At 45.8% G+C, this 22,845-nt stretch overlaps 1 protein-coding gene across 1 annotated transcript in view; it reads left to right on the top strand.

Annotated features, from left to right (window-relative positions):
• The first annotated feature begins 729 nt into the window (after positions 1-729).
• LRP4 (LDL receptor related protein 4) overlaps positions 730-22,845 on the top strand; it is a 102,267-nt gene continuing 80,151 nt past the window's right edge. The window contains exon 1 of the mRNA XM_077820215.1: positions 730-934. Coding sequence (XP_077676341.1) covers positions 730-934 — 205 coding nt within the window. The remainder of the gene's footprint in view (positions 935-22,845) is intronic.

Below are 22,845 nucleotides of genomic sequence, written 5' to 3'. Positions count from 1 at the left end.
GGAGGATGGGTATTGGCCTGAGGGATGCACTTTTGGAGGAGGAAAGGGAATAGGAATAAATTAGTCAGAGAGCTTTTGGGGACTGGAGATATTTCAGGAGGCTGGGGAAATGAGGATTAAGGAATGGGGGTTAGGCAGGTACAGTTGGCAGCTTCCCTGTGGGGTAAGGGTGGATGGAGACTGCCCCAGGCTAGGGAAATGCCCTAGGTTAGGGACTAGGACATACCTCCCTCTGGGAGGTGTGATGGGGAGGTGCCGGAGGCTAAGGCCTGCTACTCTGGTGCGGGGACCAGGGCTGGCTGGGAAGTGCCCTGTTGGGAGCAATGGAACTGCCCTTTTGGTTGGATACAGGGTGATGGTAGGGATGCTGGCGGGATGTGGGGGGCGCACTAGGAGGGTAACGGGGACACCAGGGCGGCCCCAGTGCCATTTTCTGGGGGGATGACTGGAAGGAGCCTGGAGACAGGGTAACGGGGGCTGCCCTAGGTTCGCCGCTGCCTGGGGACTCGGAAGTTTAAGAAGTTTCCCCAGCGCTGCAGCTCTGGGGCTCTGGTTGGGGAGAGCGGAGGCTGCCTCGGCAAGGCTCCGCCTCTAGGGGCAGGGCCTGGGCCGGGGGCGGGCTGAGCTGGGAGCCTGAGCCCGCTGCGGACTCCCTCGGCTGCGGTCGCGCTAGAGAAGGCTGGACGAGCGAAAGCACCCTGGACACCGAGCCACCCGCAGCTCTGGTGCATGGTCCCAGCGGAGCTCGGCCGGCCGGAGGTGCAGCGAGCGCTCAGCCCGTTGGAGGAGCGGCCGGTGCTGCGGAGCGACCCGGAGAACTTTCCGTGCCCCGGAGCCCGGTGCAGGGCTGGAGCTGCGGCGCGGGCTGCCAGCATGAGGCGGCTCGGGGGCTCCCTCCTGCCGCTGTTGCTGGGAGCCCTGCTCTGCGTCCGAGGTAAGCGCTTGCCTCGGGATCGTCTCTTCCCCGGGCAGCCCCTTTCCCCAGCCCCCGCCGTGCGCTGAAGGCCCCTGGCGGGGGGGCAGTAGCGGTACCGCTCCTCCAGCGCTGTCGGGGTGCGGGACTCCCCCTGCGGGGCAGCGCAGGTGCAGGACCCCACTGCCCAGCTTCTCGGGCCAAGGTAGGCTGTACTCGCCCGGCTGAGACCTGGGGGTAGCAGCTTCTCCTTCCCCCGGGCCCTGGTGCTTGGAGCCCCAGCAGCTGCTCGGACTCTTGGGCCCTTTCCCCTCCAAAGCCGCGTCCCGAGTGCGGGGTGGGTCAGGTACCGCGCACCTGGCTGGCTCTCCCGCGGGGTGGGGCGCAGAGCGCTTCCCCCCTAGCGCCGCGTGCGGGGCACCCCGGGAAGGGGGCGCGCTGGCGGAATCTGTTGATTTAGTAGTGGGCTGGAGATGGCTGAGAGTTTGCCTCGCTCTGGCGCTGGAGGCATCCCAGGGGGTTAGATACCTGGGCAATCTCATTGCCTTTTCCCCAGTTGGGCTTTGTCTGCTGTGTCCTCACCCCTTCCCTCCTCGGCACTCGCTTTTTCCACTGCCCCAGAGACGGGCGAGTTGATGGTGGGGGTTTGAAGGGAGCCCTGGGATTCCTGAAGATCACTGAACAACTTTCCCTGTAGATAATGCTGCCGCAATCGGGCCAGGCCCTTTACAAAGCCACAGAAAAGGAACCCCGCTCCCTTGATCTATTCTTGTATGATTCACGGTTTTCCAAAGGGCCCCTTCTCTTCGGCTGAACATGCAGCCTCCTCTCTCTGAAGTTTGGTCTCCAGTGGATTTAGCTCTTTGTTTCTGCTGCGCCCTCTGTTTGTTTCCTCTGCTCTGTGTGTTTTGAGAGACTGTGACAGAGAGGATAAGTTCTGAGCTGGAAGGTTGTATGTGTGCAGGTTATTTCCAGCCTCTCCTGCATGTTGGGACAGCAGCCCTTCCTGAGCAGGAATGCAGCTACTCATCCAATAACACGGCCCCTTAAAGGTACAGTCCTGCTTTGGTGAAACTTCTTCTAACTTAGCCCCTCTGCTTTTGAAGGAATTAAGATGTTTTTCTCCCCACATGCCTTCTTGGAACTCTCTGAGATAGAAATGTCAAGAGAGGGGAACTGCCAAAGATACTGAATACTGTGTGTAATAACCTCTTTGTAGTAAGAGGTTGTGGAACAGCTTGAGAACTAGTCATGAGAATTGTGTCCACCTATTTGCTCTGTTTAAGTCCAGTCTAGTAAACAGAAGGACAAAATTCTTATGACTAGTTCTGCCCCCTACACAGCGATGTATTAAAATTTTTTTTGGGTGGTGGTGTGATAGGGAGGAAAGGGCCTCTGTTGAGCATCTTTCAATACTGTTTACAAGGGAAGTTTACATTTTGTGAGCTGGAGGTTATGGTACCTTATTTCTCTTCCTCCACGATTGGCTGATACAATGCATTTTTCTCCATGCTGGGTTGAAGTTGTAAGGAATCTTTGCACTGATCTCCATCATTGTGCAAGCATTGCCTCTGGGGTACAATTAGGTTGTGTTTAGTTTTCAAGCAGTGTTGTTCCCTTTCTATCAAGAACACTCTTCTTATTCGCACACTCTTTTGAAGAAGGTGCTAAAATGGTTTGAAAATGCTAGGTAAACAGTGCTGTAGCTTTGTATCTCAGAGAATCTGGTATTAGTAACCAGAGGAGTTAGAAGTTCCTCTGGAATTGCCGTACAGGTGTTTAACTGGAATCCAGAAGGAGTGGAAAGAATCTTATCCATAGAGATTTGTATAGGTAAAAAACTGGATGGAATTTTAATTTGGCTGTTACCAAGGTGCTCCTAGTTAATGTGTCTTGGCTATTAACGAGGGACCTGGGTGAGGGATGTTTAACTGTAAAGTGCAGGTGAATTGCTGTTTTTGCTCTAAGCGATAGTACACTGATGTTCATGGGAAGCTTTTTATGGCAGTTTGTCTGTGCCTGAGGTTCCATGACAGTGTTTGTTCTTGGGTCTCCATGTGTAGGTGAATGTTGAGGTTTATGACGGGTGGTGCCAACTGTAGTTATGGGAAACTATATCCTCTTTACTTCACGAACATAAACCAGATTTGTTTCAATAAGGAAATAATTCCCAAATATTTTGCCTCCTTTTTGGTGGGTGTCAAGGAAGGTGCAAATGCCTACTTTTCAGGTGTCTGCCCTGCTGCTTCTGTAGTCTCTTTCCAACATTGCATCTTAGCAATATCCGTGTGGAGGGTTTAGGATTGAATCATTTTATTTACAAAACATCCACACCGGAGGTGCTCAGGGTGCCACACAGTTCAAAGTACAACAGCCATTAAAACAGCACACTTACTGCTGTGTCTCAGCTCAGGGACAAGAAGAGGGGCTCTTATCCAAACAACAAGCATGTCAGATTGAACTTTGACCCACTATTAATGGAGAGGGGCTGTGGAAGCTTGTGCCAAAGAAGTGTGCGTGCATACGTTTGATTCACTAGTGGAGAGGTGAGGCACAGAGAGAGACGCTTGCAAGTTAGTGTTAATGGTGTTGGTGGGGAAGGAAGGGTTTGATGGACTGATGGTCTGTTAGAGTTTGTCTGCAAGGTCACAGAATCTTTCTGAGTGTTGTGCCTGTAGGTTTATCTTTGGGATCAGGGGCAGCTCTACCAATTTTGCTGCCCCAAGCAGTCGCCGCCGAATTGCCACTGCTGCAATAGCGGCAGAGCTGCTGCCAAATTGCTGTCGCACCCAGAAGAGTGGTGGAGCTGCCACCCAAAAGCTGCTTCTGTGCCGCCGAATTGCCACCGCGGAGCACGGACTGCCGCCCCATTCTGAATGCCGCCCCAAGCTCCTGCTTGCAAAGCTAGTGCCTGGAGCCAGCCCTGTTTGGGATCTTTATTTAAAAGTTTTACTTCTCAAACCCACTGATGACATTTTTAGAGTCCCAAACTAAAATGAAACTTTCCATTAGATGAAGTGTGGTCAGGACTGGGAGTCGGGATCCCTGGGTTCTGATCCTGGCTCTGCTACTGACTTGTGAGATCCTGGGCAAGTCACTGAACACTACTCTACCTACCTACCTCACTCACTCACAGGTTATGCTGAGGGTCCACAGGATCTCTGTTGACCCCATTACCATAGCACTGGAGGTTGCGAGGTGACCTTCCTGAGGCAAGAAAATCTGTTTATAAAGGTTGGTGTTGGACACTGGCCTGCTTCTTTCTTGTCAGAGTGATGAAGAAGTTGCAGGTCCAATGAAAATAATTCTACCCCAGATCTTTCCAAATGAAGACTAGGTGCTGCAGAAAGAAGAATGGGGGCCTTTTTTTATGTACTTCTGCCAGCAACAAAACTTGCTGACGGTAGCAAAGAAACTTACATTTCCATGATGAAATTAATATGGTTTGTCAGTTAATACAGGAGAGCACAGCCTGATTACATTAAACAAATGTTTTGAATTGGATTTAGTTTTGTGCGTTCACTAGCATTTTCTGCAATGGAGAGTCCCCCTTTCTCTGGGCTTATACCATGGAAATTAGGGTGCATATTGTAACTATATTAAAAAGTACTTTAAAGAGACTAAGTATTTTCATTTTAAAAGGGGAATTGTCAGATCAATTCAGGCCCCAAACTAGATTCTATAAAAATAAGGCTTTCCAAAACCTTAAGAGTGATGTAAGTGTTTCCATGCAATCTCTTGGACATTTAAAAAGAAAAGCATTCTCCAGTTGTGTCTGCAGCTCAAATTTGCAAACTACTAGTAAAAATTAAAAATCCACAAAACGGGGGAAGACTGACCGACTGTACAGGGAAAACAGTGAACCTGACTCTAATGAAAGTGACTGTCGACTACAGAAAGTAATTAGATTACAAAAATAGATAATTTGTTTCTCTAATTTCCTGTTGTCTTTTCCTAAGCTATTGCGTATAGTAGGTAAAACATTTCCAGACAGGGGTGTGTGTGGGTTTTTTTTTTTTTAAAGTTGACAGCCTCCCTTTAAGTTTTAGAATCTAGAACAGGAGTTCTGGCATGCAGAAAACCCATCGCATTAATTTGCATGCTGTATTTAGTGGCTGTCTGTATTTCACAGAGACCTTTGCAAAGAACACTAATCATAGCTGCCATCCATGAATTTAATGTGCCTGACCGTAGGCTCTTAGAGTTGGGTTTGCAGTAACTTTGGTTCTTTGACACAGCTGTTATGCTAGGCGTCACTCTCCTATGGGATTTTGTTGTCTGCACTGGCCAGAGACTAGGTGCAGTAATATTTCTTTAATCCCTTCTTTTCGTCCCTTCTGCAAGGAATTGCATTTACCAATATTGAAGGCAAAAATGAAGAGAATTTGTAGGTCGGGGAATTCTTTCAATCCTGTAAGATAATGGGTTTATTCATTCTGTGAGTCTGGTGGTTCAGGGACAGTGTTATATTGAGGGTGATAGACTAATCCACCGCAAGGTGAAAATCAATATTGAGGTTTTGTGCACATTCTCTCTACTTTAACCACACAGCACTACCCATTAAATGCTGAGATGCTCCAGTTTGCACGTCTAGCCTCCAAGAGCTTTGGGCCCCAGAGAATTAGTTCTGTTCTTAACAGATGACCTTTTTCAAATGTTACAAATCCAGGTGGAAGGAGGTTCCATGCCCTGGGTATGAAGAGAAGTTTTGATAGACACTTCACTAGTATCAAATGGAATTGGTGAATTTTGACAACAGTCTTGCAATATTTCAGGTGATTGAAATTCTCCAAATCTGACTGACTATTTTCTAGCAACATTAGGGTTTCTGAACTGACATGAGGCTGGCTTTTAAATGGGACATTGTGTCACAGGGCAGATACAGGCCTGCATGAGGGGTTTGAATGAGAGTGCAACCTTTGAGTTCTGATAAATAGTATTGGAAATTTTAAATGTCTGTTTCATGTAGGGCTTGCAGTTTTCAGATATTTGATGTTGTGGGCTGTATGGGTAACCAGGAGATCCACAGTCTAATGGTGTTCATTTAATGATTAGGAGTACTTGTGGCACCTTAGAGACTAATTTATTTGAGCATAAGCTTTCGTGAGCTACAGCTCACTTCAGTGGTTAACATTGTATATTTGTATTAAATGTTTGGATTGTAAATTGCAATCTAGTTGAATTAAAACGTAGATATGAACAAAGACCGTATGCTTTTGCTCCCCAAATACTGCAACATCTAAGCAGATGCATCACCTCTGATGGTAATACTCCTGGCTAAGTGAAGTGTCCAGCTATCTCACACCATGAGTTATGCAGTAGATTATTTTTGATTCCTTACTGACCTGTGGTAATAGGACATTTCCCGGAACAGGCCTCTGCTAGAAGCTGTGGTGAGGCAACAAGCTTGCATGAAACCAAATTCCAGGTGCTAGAGCAATTGACTGAGTCTTGTCCCTGAGGTTGAAGTTATCAGCAGTGAGGAATGACTGGGACTGTAGGCAGTGGAGACCCCTCTCCTGTTTACTAGTGTAGTAAATTCCTTAGTATGCCCAAGCAAGGCATAATTTTCTGTGTCCTTTTGTAACTGCCTGACAGCCCCTCCTGGCTGCTGGAGCTTTCTATCCTTATTGCATTGCAGCAGTTCTTTAATCAGAAATCTTGTTAGTATTCAGGGATAATTGATCCGACTCTCTGGTAGGGGGTGGGTGCCTCCTTCTACTTGCCACCCCCACTCTGACCCCTGTTGTCTCTTTGTTTTCCTCTATTAAGTTTGTGCCAGTGATGTAGTGTGTGTGCTGTTTTTCCAAGCAGCCTGAAGTTGGCTGTAACCAAGAGCAGCAGTTAAATAGAGCCTGATTTCCCCGCTTCCTGGAGTTCAGTTGTTTGACTCCATTTTCTGGTCTTCTGTGTTTTTGATTTACTGAGAAGCAAACCTCCTTGTTGCCCCTGGGCATCTCTTAAACCCATTAAAACAAACTCCATTATTTCCCTGTGCTTAGAAATCCCCCTCTTTAGTCCCAGGATCCATCAAAATAATGTATCCTCTGTAAGGCCCTCTGAAAAATGTTTAATAGGACCTTTTCAAACTCAAGGACAGTTCCAGGTTGGAAGGGGGAGGGGAGCCAGGAGCCAGCCTAATGGAAGGTATGACTGTGACTTGCAGTGAGCCCTGACTTGGCCTGTCAGCTCTCCCTTCACCTCTGTGCAGAGGGAGCTGTGAACCGAGCAGATCCAAAACTGGGATCAAAGCTGGAAACAAAAGACTTGAGGAGAAAAATTTCCCATCTGGCCAAGAGGCAGCTACACAAAGGTGTTGTATAATGTATCAGACACGGTGTTTCTTCTGTGTGCTTCTTCTGGAAAGACAGAAAAAGTGACTCTGGTTACTTTTTAGAGGGAGAAGTGGTGGCTGCAGTCCTGCTACTGGGAGCTGGGGATGCACAAGGGAAAAAACATATTTAAAAAGTCCAGTCTCAGTCACCCTTCTTTCCCCACTCATGCAGTCTCCTCTTGCAGGGGAAACTGCCTTCGGCAGGGAACCTACTCTTGGACCTGTCTTTGGACCTACCAGAAGAGCCAGTTTCTTTACCTTCCAGGTGTTGGCAAAGCATATGTTGTTTAAAGAAAAGGAGTACTTGTGGCACCTTAGAGACTAACCAATTTATTTGAGCATGAGCTTTCATGAGCTACAGCATCCGATGAAGTGAGCTGTAGCTCACGAAAGCTCATGCTCAAATAAATTGGTTAGTCTCTAAGGTGCCACAAGTACTCCTTTTCTTTTTGCAAATACAGACTAACACGGCTGTTACTCTGAAACCTGTCATATGTTGTTTGGGTCTCTTGTGTATTTTTCTCACCCAGCAGATGAGGTGGAAAGTGTGGCACTGCATGATACAGAGGAAGATGCTGTGTCTGTCCCGGAGCGGTTTTGTTCTAAATTAGAGAGATGTTACAGATCAAACACATAGGATGCTGGTAGGGCAGATAAGGTCCAATATTAAAATAGCACAGCCTTCTAATTTTTCTCTGGGTTTTGGATTAATGGGAGCTGTGTTCTAGGGAGGGATTGGAATTGAAAGAGGGTGCTTAGTTGGGGAGCAAGGAGAGGGAGGGGATTCCAAGGGTAGGAGGTGGCACGGAAGATGGCACAAAGTTGAGAGTGGGAGAAGTAGATAGATGGAGGGTTTTGTTAGGAAGCAGGCTCAGGTGCAGCACAAGCAATGAGAAGAGTCCTAGGTGAGAATAAGAGTGGAGGGTGTAGGCAGGGGCCAGGATGTGTACAGTCATGAAAATGAGGGCCAGAAACTTGAGCATGATGAGGAGTGAAGTGGGTAATCAGTCAAGGAGATCCAACCTTAGGGAAGTAAAAGGCTCTGAGTAGCAGAAGGAGGAGGTGATTTAGCTACAGCATTTTGAAGGATTATATGGGAGCAAAGTTGGAGTCAGGGAGGACAAAGAAGAGGAGGTTGCAAGGTGAGAGGTGACTGAGATGTGGGTGAAGGCCCAGAAAAAGATCATCCTCGTCGACATCACTGTCCCCTTCGAGAACAGGACCCTGGCCTTCCGAGAAGCCCGAGCTCGGAAGCTGGAAAAATATGCCCTCCTGGCCGACACCCTGAGAGCAAAGGGCTACAAGGTACAGATGGATGCCCTGATCGTCGGAGCCCTGGGCGCTTGGGACCCCTGCAACGAGCGTATGCTGCGGACCTGTGGGATCGGTCGACGCTACGCACGGCTCATGCGGCGCCTCATGGTCTCGGACACCATCCGATGGTCCAGGGACATCTACATCAAACACATCACCGGCCACCGACGGTACCAGGAGGTGTGAGCTGGTACGACATCATGCATCCACTATGGGAAAGGGACTGAGAGGCTTTTTCCATTGGACCGTATGAACTGGAACCATCAACTTCCTGAACATTAAATCCCACCAAATGAGGGTAGATCCATCCCCATCTTCGTATCCGCTAATTATACTCCACACCTGAACATAGCCATTATATGGACAACATACTCCCATATCTCAATATCTGTACTTTGGCTGGTTAAACTTTTACCCCCAGTCGGGGAGATTACAGATTATGTATTCCTTACGCCACCAGCTCCTACCCGAATTTCGCACCCCTTGATAATCTGTACCGTATTCCCTGATAACCAGAAACTTCTATGCTTGAACTCTGTACCGTTTTCATTTTATTAGCTGCTGGGCTGGAGAGAGCGAGCCGATTTCAGCAATGCTTTAAAGGAAAAAGTGACAGAGCATGGCAACTGGGCAGAGAATGCATCTTTATACCTGTTTGTGCAGCATCTATATATGGGGGCCTCGCAGTTTCTGTTCTTGGTATCTGTTGTTCCTGTTCTTAGAATGCCTGAGTGTGCATCTTTACTGCTCTGAGGGCATCCCCCAAACCTGTTTCTCCTAGGTGTTTTTAGGGTGCCTATCACCATAGGCCCTAAGCATCAATATGATGAGAACCTAGGCTCCCCTGGCCAGGACAGAAGTGTGAACAGGTTGGGGGTAGGATAAAGGGTGTCATTCCTGGGACTAAAATCTGAAACTTCTGATAGAAAAGTATAGACTTGGGCAAGTAGCAATGGCAACAACTGTGCATAGAGTGTGGCCAGGGATCCCAACCCAAGTGCAGAATCTGTGGAACTCCTTGGAAGTGTACAGTGGGAGGTTGGGTGGTTTTTTGTGTGTGTGTGTTTTTTTTTTCTTCAAGCACGAGCATTTTCTTTATTTACATATAGAAAACATTTTCCCTAAGCATCATTTACTTCAGAGGAATGAACGTAGATGGGTGGATGGCACCGATACCAGGTCTGCCGTGTTTCACTGGCTTGTAGGTGATGGAAAACTCGCCCAGGTAGTGGCCCATCATCTCGGGCTTGATTTCCACGTGGTTGAAGGTTTTTCCGAAGGTTTTTCCGTTGGTAGGTAGGAGGTTATTCAGAGTTTGAAGTGGCCCTCATTGAGCGCTGGCTGACTCCTCTGGGCTGCCTGTCTGAATGAACAAGGGCACTTAGGAACACTTATCACTTGCAGACAAAAGCATCTGTGCCCTCCTCCCCATTGTTTTGGTGTTGTGCTTTGTGCCCTTTCTCTGTGTTGATTGGTGCTCACTCAGTGATCTGCTCAGGGAACAAACTCACTAAGCAAACAGTACTCACTCTGCCTGTACTTTTCAAATGCATGGGGAGAGAGGGAAATTCCCTCAAAGGGATGAGTCTTCTGATGAAGCCAGTTAATGGTCTCCCTGCTCCAAGCTTTGAACAAGCCAGGGTTTGATGGCGTGAAGAGCAGGGTTTGCACTTGAGGAAAGAGAGGAACAAGGCTGGAGCAGGAGCTGGTCTTGGCAGTGCGGAGCACGGGAGAAGTTTTTTCATTCTGCTTTTCTCTGTGTTCGTTTATTCTTTCTGCTACTTTGGGATTTGCTCTAGCTCAGAATGCTGCACCTTCCAGTCACTGTATCTCTAGAAAATGTTTATTCTCCACTCCTACCAATTTGAATGGTCCTAGCGCCAGCCATAACGCCCTAGGACTTTCATCTACAGTGCTCTTTGATATTGGAGGGATGAGTGTTCATAAGATTAGGGTAAAGTCACCACGAAACATGATACTGACATGAGTACACACTCCTCTGGTATTAGCTGGTTCTGGTGGGGTAATGGACAGATAGTATCAGTGGTGCTAGTGCTGTGGGAGGAAGAGAGGAAGCTCAGGAGTCTTCTTGCTGAGAAATGAAGCTTGACCACATCTTCTTTATGTTCCAGATGCTCATTAACAGATATGTGTGCGTGGTGGTGGGAAAAGGGGGAATCATAACAACGGAGGATATTTGCCTGCTCTATGGACTTTAAAAAAACCTATTTGACTCTGTGTGGCTCCCAGGACTGAACTCTACCGTGCTACAGAAAGAAACTGTTAGGAAATCATGGCACAACTAAATCCATGTACCAATCCATCAAACGCAGGATAAAAATAAACAATATGCAAACAGGTTTTCAAGCAAGGAAGGGGAGTGAGACAAGGACAACAGCTTCAGTGTGTACATCATGGCTTACTCCTCTGAGCTGAGGGCTCATATTAAATGACTGTGACAGCTGCTAACACACCTACATTTTCTAGAAACATACTTCAGTGCATGGGTCCTAAAGGCTAACCTCGAAAAGAGAAAAGTGATATTTTTGAGAAAAAGCCCAAAACAAACTCGAGTGATATCATAGCTACACAGTCTACATCCTACATTCCAGGACTTTAAAATAAATATGATGGGGAGCTTCAAACTGGCTATTTAAGTATTACTAGGGAAAGAAGGTCCTCTGAGCCATAAAGGAACAACTATATGAATACAACACACTGATAATCCTGTTATAGCTATTTGATAGTATAATTCAACCCATTCCCCTGTATGAGAGTGAAGTCTGGGGTTCCAAGCTATCTACACTAACTGGGGCAAAATTCTGTATTTACACTGTTTTTCCCCCAGAACTATATGTACACAGGAATTTCCATGACAGTGGCTGCAGAACAGAACTGGGATGATTCCCCTTCCTGATGATTGCATAAAAAGAGATTTGTTTCTGGTACTACCTCAGCCAAAGCAGCAAATACTCCCACCACCTAAAAATACTTGAGGACTACAAACTAAAATGAAATGAAAAAGTAATCCTCTCCTCTTATATAAACATCACACCTGGGATTTAGCACTACTCTCCAAGTCAATGGAGCAAACAGCTTCTTCCAGAATCATACAATGCTTAATAAGACTCCAGACTAAACCTACCCTAGCTGTGAGGAACAGATCAAAACCAATAGCCACCTAGACTATGACAAATTCTTGTATACAAAAGTCACGCTGGCAAATACTTCAGTGTAGTGAAATGTGCACAACCAATTTGGGAGTCTCTTACCAGATACAGAACTGGTCATTGTCAATTGGAATAGGAAGCTGGGGGAAGCTTCATAAACCTAGCAATAAATGGCTGTGCTGCTGAAATGATAGGAGAGAGACTTTCTATTCTTGTGTTCAGAATGAGTAGGCATGAGAGAGAGAGAGATTTCCTTACCTTATCAGAAATAAGACTTTCCCCTAGTCTGGGTTCTGAACAGTGTTTCCTTATCTTATTTTAATGGAGTCAGAATCAATGGCATTATGCTATGTAGCCTCCCTGTAAGCAAAACCCCAAACACATTGGAGCGCTGGCCTGGGCAGATGCTCCATGTATTGAATCTGTCTCTTGACAGAATCCCAGTTTTCTGTCTTTTATATGTGAGCAGTACTTGTATAACTTGTCATGCCAATAAAATATCTTTGAATGGAGTTTAGTGGGATGGGGGTGCAAATTCTGATACAATGTGAGAGTGTTGGTGGGGGGGTATTTTGATGAGAGCTTTTTTCAAAAATTTACTGGAGGTTTTATTCTTGTCACTAGTGGCTCGTCCCCTTTCTCTTGGCACCCTCCCTTCCCCAAGTCCTCTGTTTCATGGTTTATCCAACATGTTTTCCTTCTTTTAAGGAAATTTCATTTATCCTTGGAAGCCAAAACTGCTTCTCCTCTTCCCCTTAATAATGTTCCCAGTTTGTCATAATGATAACTTGTCTGTCTTCCTTCCTGTCCCCATTTCTTTCAGGGGCACTAGGAGAAATGACCTGCAGCAGATCATGAATCTCACCTGTGCTCTCCACCATCCCTGGATATTTGCCTCCTTGGACCCCCTCCCTGGTGTTGTCTTGTTAGTTACACTTTAAAAAGAGTCTAGTATATAATCTTCAAAGGGATTTATTTTGGGGGTGGGGTTTGGTCTTTATCTCTGCAGTTGCCTAACTCATACCTTACTGTTGCTGCTCAGGTAATTATGGAAATAAATTGCAAATGACTTGTGTGACTGCCAACAAGGGCACAAGGTCAAGCTGGAACACCACGACTGGGGTTTAGTGCAATCTAGGTTGTGGCTGATTTATTTTAAAAATACACATCTAGAATAGCAGAAGTCCCATATTTGGGAACCGGTGATGGGAGCACTATTGTATTTCCCCTATCACATACCTGATGTCCGTCTCAACATTTTTAAAAAGTGAATTTCTTGTGGTGAGGGTGCCAGGCTGACTTTGCTGAGAATTGTTCTTTTTATCTCTGGAATACATATTACACTGTCAATAGCCCATGTGAATGTCCTCAACTGACAGTGTGTCTCAGTCTTAACCTGAAAGGATTAGAGAGGGGGAATTCAGTCACCATAGCCTATTTAGGTGTTGGTCTTTCACTACTATTTATATATAGGAGGGGGAAAAAACTGCTATCCTACTGATGGCATTCTCCTGTTCCTCTGCGAAATCCCGTGGACCCTTATATTTCCTTGTTTTCTGCCAGTATGTTTATTAACTTATTGGCATTGACAATTGCCAGTAATGGAGCATCCTGTCTGTGAATCCAGCTCGTTGCTAAGGTCTCTTTTCTGGCTGTAATGGCTCCGGTAGAATGGATTGTGGATGGGCAGGAAATTGAGAATGGAGGCTAAACTGTCTGACTCTCTTGGTAGACTCCAAGTGTTAGACCTAACTTGGAATCTTCTGGCTTCAGCAAACTTCAAACAATAACCATTAAATGTTCCCTTCAATTCTTTTAGCATTAAACTAAGTTTCTACTTTAGAGCTCAGTAAATATGTGATTGACCTTTGCAGCCGTATTTACTCAATAACTTAAGTGTCTTTCTCTGGAATCTCTGAGGATTATCTGCGCGAGACCTATTTTGAGAGTGCTCTATTTACAGATTTTTGACTTCATGGTCTTCTAGGGCTGTTGGCTCAGTGATGCTGTGAATGGGGCTTATGCTTAGATCTTCCCCAGGCTGTTTAGTCTTTTCCCTGCATACAGAGAAGCAGAAGGCTTTATTTTGGAGGATATTGGAGTTTCTCCCAGTCAGGGATAAGGAATTGTGGAGCTGAAGTTGGTTGCTTTCCTCAAAGCTCTTTATTCATGTACTGAAGTTGATGGTATATTCCCTGATTAGGAAGTTACATTTTTAAACATTTACTGTATTGAAGTATAGAATGAACTGATTGACAATGTTTGTTCCTCTTCACAGTAATATCCGGATGTCTTTAGTACACATGCACCCCTTTCCCCATATACACAAACACTTGGTAAACAGAATATAAGAAACAAAATAGCTCTTGAGTCATTGCAGAAACACATCTGTGAAAGCCTGGACAGGAAATGACCCTCTGCTCCTTGTCCTTGCACTTAATTTCTGCATAAAGTGCTGCTCCCTGACAGCCCCCTTCCCCTTCTATTTAAATACTGCATTTTTTTGTGACCTGAGAGCTGTTTTGTCACTTAGGCACATTCACATCAGTGTTATAGTTGGGGTTAAGGGAGGATATAGGGAGGTTTGTCTTGGAACAATATCTTGCACAGAAACAAAATGCTGGGATAAGGAGTAGAGGTTGTTTTTTGGCCACAGAAAATAAGTCTGCACAATTTTGGTGACTGGAGAGCTAATTTTTCTCTTATATTTGTTCAAATCCCAGTTAATTTTTCAAATTACTGAGCATTTGTACTTGGGGAGGATGAGGCGTCTGAAGTATGGGGAGTCATAACGCTGCCTGGACATCATCGTCAAGAATTAGTGTGTGTAATTTAGTATCATTTTAGTACTTGCATTCAGAAAAAATAAATACAATTTGAAGTGGGATTAAGTTACCAAATTGAGCCTATGAATAAGAAACTGGGATCAGGGGAAAATTGCTTGAGTTCAGCCAATAAGAAGGAATGTGTGCTGCAGCTTGAAGAAAGGAACGATAACATCATCCTACCTCTGGCTGGTTTAGTGGCATCCCTTTGCTTCATTAGGTTTGACCCTGACCTCACAAGGTTCACTTCCTGCACGTCCAGCCATTGCACATGTTCTTATACAACAGAAGGCACTAAACTTACCTATTCTTAGTACATTTCTATTGTGAATTAGTTTATAAATATATTGCCTTAATTAAAACCAATCACACTTTTTGGGATGAGAGGAGCTGTAGTTATGTAGCACCAAAAGCACTTCACAAACTTAACTGAGATGTGAACTGCACGTAGAGGTCTCTGTACCATCATGGAAATACAGCTGCCTCTAAGTGGAACAAAACAGATTTTTTAACAGCTACATGGCAGTCTTAAGAGTGGAAGTGAAGAAGAATCCATATCCAATTGAAAAAGCAAGAAAGATTTAGAGAGACAGAATCTAATTACTGGAGTTGGAATTTTGCCAGGACATGAGAGTTAACACACCAACTAGAGTAGGGAAAAGTTCCACAGGGTCAATAATTACTACAAATCAGTTTCAGAGTAGCAGCCGTGTTAGTCTGTATTCGCAAAAAGAAAAGGAGTACTTGTGGCACCTTAGAGACTAACCAATTTATTTGAGCATGAGCTTTCGTGAGCTACAGCTCACTTCATCGGATGCATACCGTGGAAACTGCAGCAGACTTTATATACACACAGAGATCATAAAACAATACCTCCTCCCACCCCACTGTCCTGCTGGTAATAGCTTATCTAAAGTGATCATCAAGTTGGGCCATTTCCAGCACAAATCCAGGTTTTCTCACCCTCTACCCCCCCACACACAAACTCACTCTTCTGTCCAATTTATTTGAGCATGAGCTTTCGTGAGCTACAGCTCACTTCATCGGATGCATACATGCATACATACAGCAGGAGAGTGAGTTTGTGTGGGGGGGGTGGAGGGTGAGAGAACCTGGATTTGTGCTGGAAATGGCCCAACTTGATGATCACTTTAGATAAGCTGTTACCAGCAGGACAGTGGGGTGGGAGGAGGTATTGTTTTATGATCTCCATGTGTATATAAAGTCTGCTGCAGTTTCCACGGTATGCATCCGATGAAGTGAGCTGTAGCTCACGAAAGCTCACGCTCAAGTAAATTGGTTAGTCTCTAAGGTGCCACAAGTACTCCTTTTCTTTTCACAAATCAGTTTCATTTCCTTTGAAAGATGGTATGTCCAGAAGTACAGCGTCCCATAACGCTGTGGTGGTGGTGGGAAAGCGGGGAGTGCCATGGGTCATTCTTGGTTCAGTGACAGGAATGCACTCTGTTAAATCACCAACACCACTTTTTGTAGCACTTTCAGTTTCTTGAAGGCTTTCCATCTAAGTATTGACTCAGACAGACCCAGTCTAATGTGTGGGTTCTGATGGGGTTGCAGCACAAGGTGCTGGGTATGTCTGCAGCTATGGGTGAGCTTTATTTTCTCTGAAAAGGTTTGTAACTAGAAGAGGTTAAATAGTTTAATAAATGTGAAGAAACTTGGGGCTGGATCCAGTATCCATTGAAGTTAATTGGAGTCTTAACATTGATTTAATGGGTTTTAGATTAGTCCCAGAGTTCTTTAAAAGGGAGATTTCCCCCCACAATGATATTGGCCCTCTCCATTAGGGGTGCCTGCCTGCCCTTTGGTACTCAGGTTTGCAAGCTGGCGGGCTTGCTGGATACTTGGGTGCTTCTAGATTCCCATGTCGCACTTTATGGGGCTCCACTTTGAGACCTGTACCGTTCCAGTTACAAAAAGCTCTACTGGCTGCTGGTTTGGGTTCCGATGAAATCGAAGGTGTTTGATTTTAACCTGTAAAGTTCTAATCAGGTTGGATCTTATATGTCTATTTAAATGCTTACACTGTTCTCATCACAGTGTTATCCGAGGGACCTGGTCACCTTAGTCTTTCCAATTGATACTGTGGCTGTTGAGATCATCTGAGTCACTGGATTGAACATTGCCCTGATTTAATTGGGGGAAGTCTGAAGGCAGGGTATGCTTGTCCCTACTGGAGCTTAAATTGGTTGATCTTTGGGTCACCATACAAGGCCTGCCTCTCTTAGCCTTTTTCTGGGTAGGAGGGATGCTGGTTCAGAGGTTTTGTTGGAAAAATGGGACAGTTTTTCTCTTCCTTCCCTGCCCTAACCACTGCTCCTGTGTGGTGATCTGCAGTTTTAAGACTGTGCCTTGTCTCAAAGCCTTAGATGAACACATTTTGAAACCAAACCTAAGGTGGTCTTCCCTGAACTCCTATTGAGTGTTCCAGTTACAAAAGACTGTGAAGCTTTGTCAGTATTCATGATTGATTTGCTGTGTTTTACTTTGGCACAGGGTACTACTTGCTTTCCTCAAGTCATCATCTGCATTTGGTATTGTATGGGGCTGCTGGTCTATCTGTCTTCCCACTGGGGCAGTGTGATGCCCCTTGAGGGTCTCTGTTGCTTTTGGAATTCACCTTCCAGGCTTGGTGCTCTTTAAGAATCTCTTGTTTGTTTCGTACTGTGAGAAGAGGTCCTTCTGAAAGCAGAAGAATTAACTCTCAGCAGCGTCTGCTTGGAGGAGGAAGTGTGTTTGTGTGTACATAGAGAAGATTTAAAAGGGTTCTGCTATTGGCAAAGGAGCAGTTGTGGAATTTTTAAAGGAATATTGTTGCACTGAGTTGGCACTCGGAGGCCCTTGGGAAACAAGGGGCTGAAGAATTCCTATCTGCTTTTGCTTGATTGGAGAGGGCCTGTGCTCTCATGAGCTGCTGTGCTGTCCTTTTGAACCATTGTCTCCTCTCCCCTGCCTAAATTGCAGAATAGTCACTCTTTTTTGTTGTTGTTTGTTAGAGAAGAGAAACATTCCAGATTTTTCGACCTTTACATTCTGTACTTTTCTCTTTTTTGTTGTGCTTCTCCCCCGTCGAGCATTGTGGGAGAATCTTCCCCTCTGCAGGGGATTGTGGGAATGGTTCTGGCCTCACTTATCACCAGTGACAAATCAATGGAAGCCTTCAGAAAGCTGGCCCCCAGGATTCCAGCTCAACCCAGCCCTGGAGCAGTGGGAGGCTTCCCTGGTGGATAAAGGACTCCTTGCAGCTCTGACTTGTTGCCTTAAATCTATCTCAGGAAACCTTTTCTCTCTCTTTAGAAGCAGCCCCCTCCGGTCTCGATTTGTCTTGAGGAAGGTGGCAGCTGGCGGGTGGGAGATACGAAGGGGGGAAACTTGAGGGGGGGGCAGCGTTTGAGTTTGTAACGGTTTTTCTGTTTGTTTCCTTTTCACAATAGTCTGGCCAGTGCACACAGAGTTAGCCTGACAAAGCCTCCCTGAAGCCGCTGGAGTCCCGCAGTGCTCCTCACAGTGCATGTTTGCTGTGTGTATTCCCATCAACAATACAGCCAGGCCCAGCAACGGGCTCCAGCATTGGGCAAATATTTCTACAGCTTTTTCCTTAACTGCTCTTGGGGGGTGTGTGTGTGTGTGTGTGTGTGTGTGTGGCGGGGGGGAGGGAGGGGTGAAAGGGGGAGGAGATTTGTGTATGTGGGCGGGGGGAGAGGAGATGGTGGGGATGAGTGGAGGGGCTTATCCCTACCCTTTTGGAAAAGTGGGATTTAGTCAGCACTTGGCTTCAGTGTTGACGCTAGAGGATCTGCATTCAATGTTGATATTTGGGGAGTGGGTGAGTGAGCTTTTGGGACGTGGTGGCTCTGGGCCAGCCTGTCTCCTAGCTCTGCTAGGGTGCATTAGCTGAGATGCCCTGTGGTCTGAGCAGTTTGGGCAGAATGGTTGGGTATGCTCTAATGTCAAAGCCTGCTCTCTTGATAGAGAACCATATAAGCCTTGCTCCTACCATGCTGATGTGAGCGCAATTCTTCCAACTTTCCCGCTTCTTCTGCTCCTAGTTAAATGTCTTTCAATTCCTAGTTTTTGTTGGTCTTTGTGTCCAGGCTCCAGAGGCTGAAGAAACAGCAAAGGTGGTTATATATTTAAAGCAAATGGTTCCAGTGTGGCTGTAAACTGCTGAGGTTTATACTGTAATGTTGTATTGATACTCAGCTGCCCTGGAGTGGCTCTGGTCCATCTGAAGACAGTTCCGTGGCCTTTGTACCCTTACTCTTCCTCTACCCCATTACCATATTCTTGCAATAGTCATGTAAGCACCTTCCTTCAGGTGGGGTCTGACTAACACAAATGCTTCCTGCTGGCTAGTCTGTGAATACAGACTGCCATTCCTTTATGTCCCCATCCTGAAGCTGAAACATCTAACTGGGGTAACTGGAGACTCTTGCTCCCACAAAACCTCCATGTTAGCCCTCCTCTGCCTAGCATCCCCAAAGAGGCTAATGGGGCTAACATTTGAAGCATGCCATTCCAGCCAAGCTGTAGGGTTAGTAACAAGCTGGGTATATAAATGATATTGGCCTGAATTCTCATCTTGGCTGCTCTGTATGGCATGTTCTATGAGCTGTGTATTATAGATTAAAATGTCTCTTTAAATTGTTTCTCTGAACATGGTGGGAGTGATGCAAGAAGGCTTATTTCTACTCCTGACATATCTTACCATACCTGAGCAGGAGATGCTTACAGCCTGGCCCAATGTTGGCATGTGGCTAAGGGAGAGGGTTCTGTTGCATATGGACACTTCCTCTCTAATAGGTCATTGTTGTTGATTTTCTGCCCAGGCTCTAAAAATTCTCAAATTTTCAGCATAGTAACTAAATTAAAAAACAAGCAAACCCCAAACACCTTTCTAACCCTAGATGTCTGTTCTGGTCAGCTGAACTAACATGCATTCATACTAAGCTGATGAACACTTTAGAAATAGAGAGAGGGTGGCAGGTTGGTGACTTTGGGGCAGGCTTGAATCCCAGACCAGCAAAATGAATCTTGTCCCTGAAGCTTTGAAACCCAGGAACCCACGTGTTGTGGGATATGGGAACCCTCCTCTCTTTCCATTCCCAGAGAGCCCCAGGAATTTCTGACAAGCCGCTTGTACATAATAAGGAGTTGTGCATATGAGTGCCATGTTCCTCCATCCAGGCCCTGGGAGGTGCTGTCTCTCTCTCTCACATACACATACCATTTCATCCTGGGGAAAATATGCTAAGGAAGCTATGACAAACAGCTTTGACAATTAATGTGTTGGAGAGTCTGAGTTTAACTGAGACTGAGCCTAAATATGAAGGGTGAGGAATATTGTATTACTTAGATTGTAAGATCCTCAGGCAGACTTTCTTTTTGTGTTTGTACAGTGCCTCACGCATTGGGGTCTGGACTATGACTGAAGTCCCTGCATGCTGCCAAAGTACAAATAATACTAGAGAAATATTTTGCAGATACTCAAGTGTCCTCTCTGCCTCTTTCTCTCGGAGTGCTGTGAACAATGCATTTGTTTTTTGAGTCACTCCCATGGTCAGAAGCACGCTGCCTACCTTCTTTTATTGTGCCTCGTAATAGTCACTGAGCAAGAAGACTTGTACACCTACTGCCCTGGTTAATGATCCCCTGGGGGCAGAGAGGAGTAAATTCACTTCATTTGGTGTGGTTTAAGATGCGCTTGCAGTTTTGCTGCCAAGTTGTTCAGAAGCTTGGGTTGCTCTGTGGGATGTGAGAGGAGGCAGCCTTGGTACTTTGGTGGCTGTGCAAAATGCATTTGTCCCTCTAAGCGCTGATGTGTGCAGGTGCAGAGAGAACAGTGGTAATAGTAAGGCTGCTAGTGAAGTTTTGCCTACACCAGGTGCATCTGTGCCACTCCCTTTACAAATCTCTCCATTTATAACTGGTTTCTGTGGGGGAAGCTGCTGCCGCTGATCAGATGTGAATGCTAGGGAGAAAATAGAGATATCCCAGACAGGAAATGGATTCTGGGGAAGCGCAAATGTTGAACCTACTATTGTGACGGGGTCAGGCCAGATGGCTACAGGAGAGTTGTGTGTTTGTTTTGTTTTTAAGAAAGAAACTGACTTTATTCTTAGGACACTGGCGTCTTTACAAGTCATGGCAGCTCATTGAGTCTCCTTGACTGGTTTTGCCTTCAAAGGCAGGAGACTGATTGGTTTTTTTGTTTGTTTTTGTTTTTAAAAATGTGAGAATTTTATTAGCATTTTTGGTAATTGGAACTGCTCATTTGCCAGGAAGGATGATGCCATCATTCTTCTGCTGGAACCAACGCATGGCCTCCTCCTTCCAATTCTATGCTTGGCTCCAATGGAGCCAGTGTTTGTTGTTGATGGGGTTTGTTTTTTTTTTTTTTTTCCAAAAAAGGATTGGCTCTTTATATGGACAAGAATTATCATAACAAAACATTTGGAAGGGATATTAAATTTTGTGCTTCCACACTTAAGACAGTCTCTAGCTATTGCAGACCAGAATGAGACCTAATGTGGGGGAGAGATTATCCCATCTCTGCCTACTGTGGGGTCCTTAAATCTTCCTCTTAATCATCTGGTAGTAGTCACTATCAAATATGTGTTACCAGATGGGCCTTTGTTCTGATCCAATATGGAAATTCGGTGCAGTAATGGCTCTAGCAGCTCTTTCTTGAAGGCAGATATATTTAGTCCCAGATTAAGCAGGTCCACTTTCCCTGGGTAAGGTAACGGGGGCAGTTCCAGAACAAGAAGGAACTTGCTGGAACAAATTCAGGCAGGCAGGCGAATTAGGACACCTGGAGCCAATTAAGAAGCTGCTAGAATCAGTTAGGGCAGGCTGGCTAATCAGGGCATCTGAGTTTAAAAAGGACCTCACTTCAGTGGGTGGTACGCGTGTGAGGAGCTGGGAGCAAGACGCACTAGGAGCTGAGAGTGAGAAGGCGTACTGCTGGAGGACTGAGGAGTACAAGCATTGTCAGACACCAGGAGGAAGATCCTGTGATGAGGATAAAGAAGGTGTTGGGAGGAGGCCATGGGGAAGTAGCCCAGGGAGTTGTAGCTGTCGTGCAGCTGTTCCAGGAGGCACTGTAGACAGCTGCAGTCCACAGGGCCCTGGGCTGGAACCCAGAGTAGAGGGCAGGCCCGGGTTCCCCCCAAATCTCCCAACTCCTGGTCAGACACAGGAGGAGTTGATCTGGACTGTGGGTTCCACCAGAGGGGAAGGTCTCTGGGCTGTTCCCTGACCCACATGGTGGATCAGCAGAGACTGCGGGGATAGTTCTCCTTCTTTTTTCCCATGCTGGCCAGTGATGAGGTTAGCTGAGTGAAGGGCAGGTTTGAGCCACTAGCAAAAGTGGCCAAATTGAGGGCTGCTGTGAATCTCTGAGGCAGGCAAATCCGCCAATAAGCACAGGACCCACAGGACTATGTAGATTCTTTTAAGACCCTCATCATTGTAATATGAGTGCCTTACTGAGATGTGGTGAGAGCCTCCCCCTCCTTGTGACTTCCCCTAGTTATACACAGAGGCAGAACTTGCTGCAATACCTGAAGGTAAGGTTGTCTAACATTTTCTATTATAAACTCTTCTTTTCAGTTGCTTATAACTTTGGCAAACTAACCATTCAGGCTGAAATTTTACATGCTGAGTGTCTGCCTCAGTTTGAATCTTTCTGGAAAGTTTCAGCTGAAAATGGTTCAGTCATTTCTGAGAACAAGGTTAGGGGAAAATGTTATTTAGTCCATGTTAAAATCTTACAGCTGTTTCATTGAGAAACTCTAGGGCTTCCATGCTTTGCACCAAGGACTTGAAATAGGCAGGGGATCACCTTTAGATTAAAGAGATGGGACTTGCTGCCCTTGTGAAAATTCACACATATTTGGCCAAGTTATAAACATCTTAAAATTGCCACTTGCATTTGCTCAGTAGAAGTTTGTTTGAGGCTGGCAAAAATCTCCAGGAATTTGGTCTGCACTGAGCATGCTCCAGGCTATGGCTTCAGGGACTTTTGTGACAATTGTTCATTCAGGTAGCTAGGGGCTGCTGTGGCATTGTGTACTAGAACTGATGGTTGGGAAGCTTTCTCTCCTGTGCTGAATATTCCCCCAGCTGGCACCTACTCAGCCTAAAAGAGAAAGAGGAAACAGCCTGACTTGAATACAGAGGAGAGAGCAGTGAAGGGACAAGGTATGGGCAGAGGGGATAGGAGGAGTGAAGGACAGTGACAAGGTTGGGGAAGCAGGGAAACAA

Source organism: Eretmochelys imbricata, chromosome 6 (genome assembly GCF_965152235.1).
Source record: "Eretmochelys imbricata isolate rEreImb1 chromosome 6, rEreImb1.hap1, whole genome shotgun sequence".
Classification (NCBI taxonomy): Eukaryota; Metazoa; Chordata; order Testudines; family Cheloniidae; genus Eretmochelys; species Eretmochelys imbricata.
The sequence above is the reverse complement of the archived record's forward strand: the minus strand, read 5'-3'. Positions and strand labels throughout refer to the sequence as shown.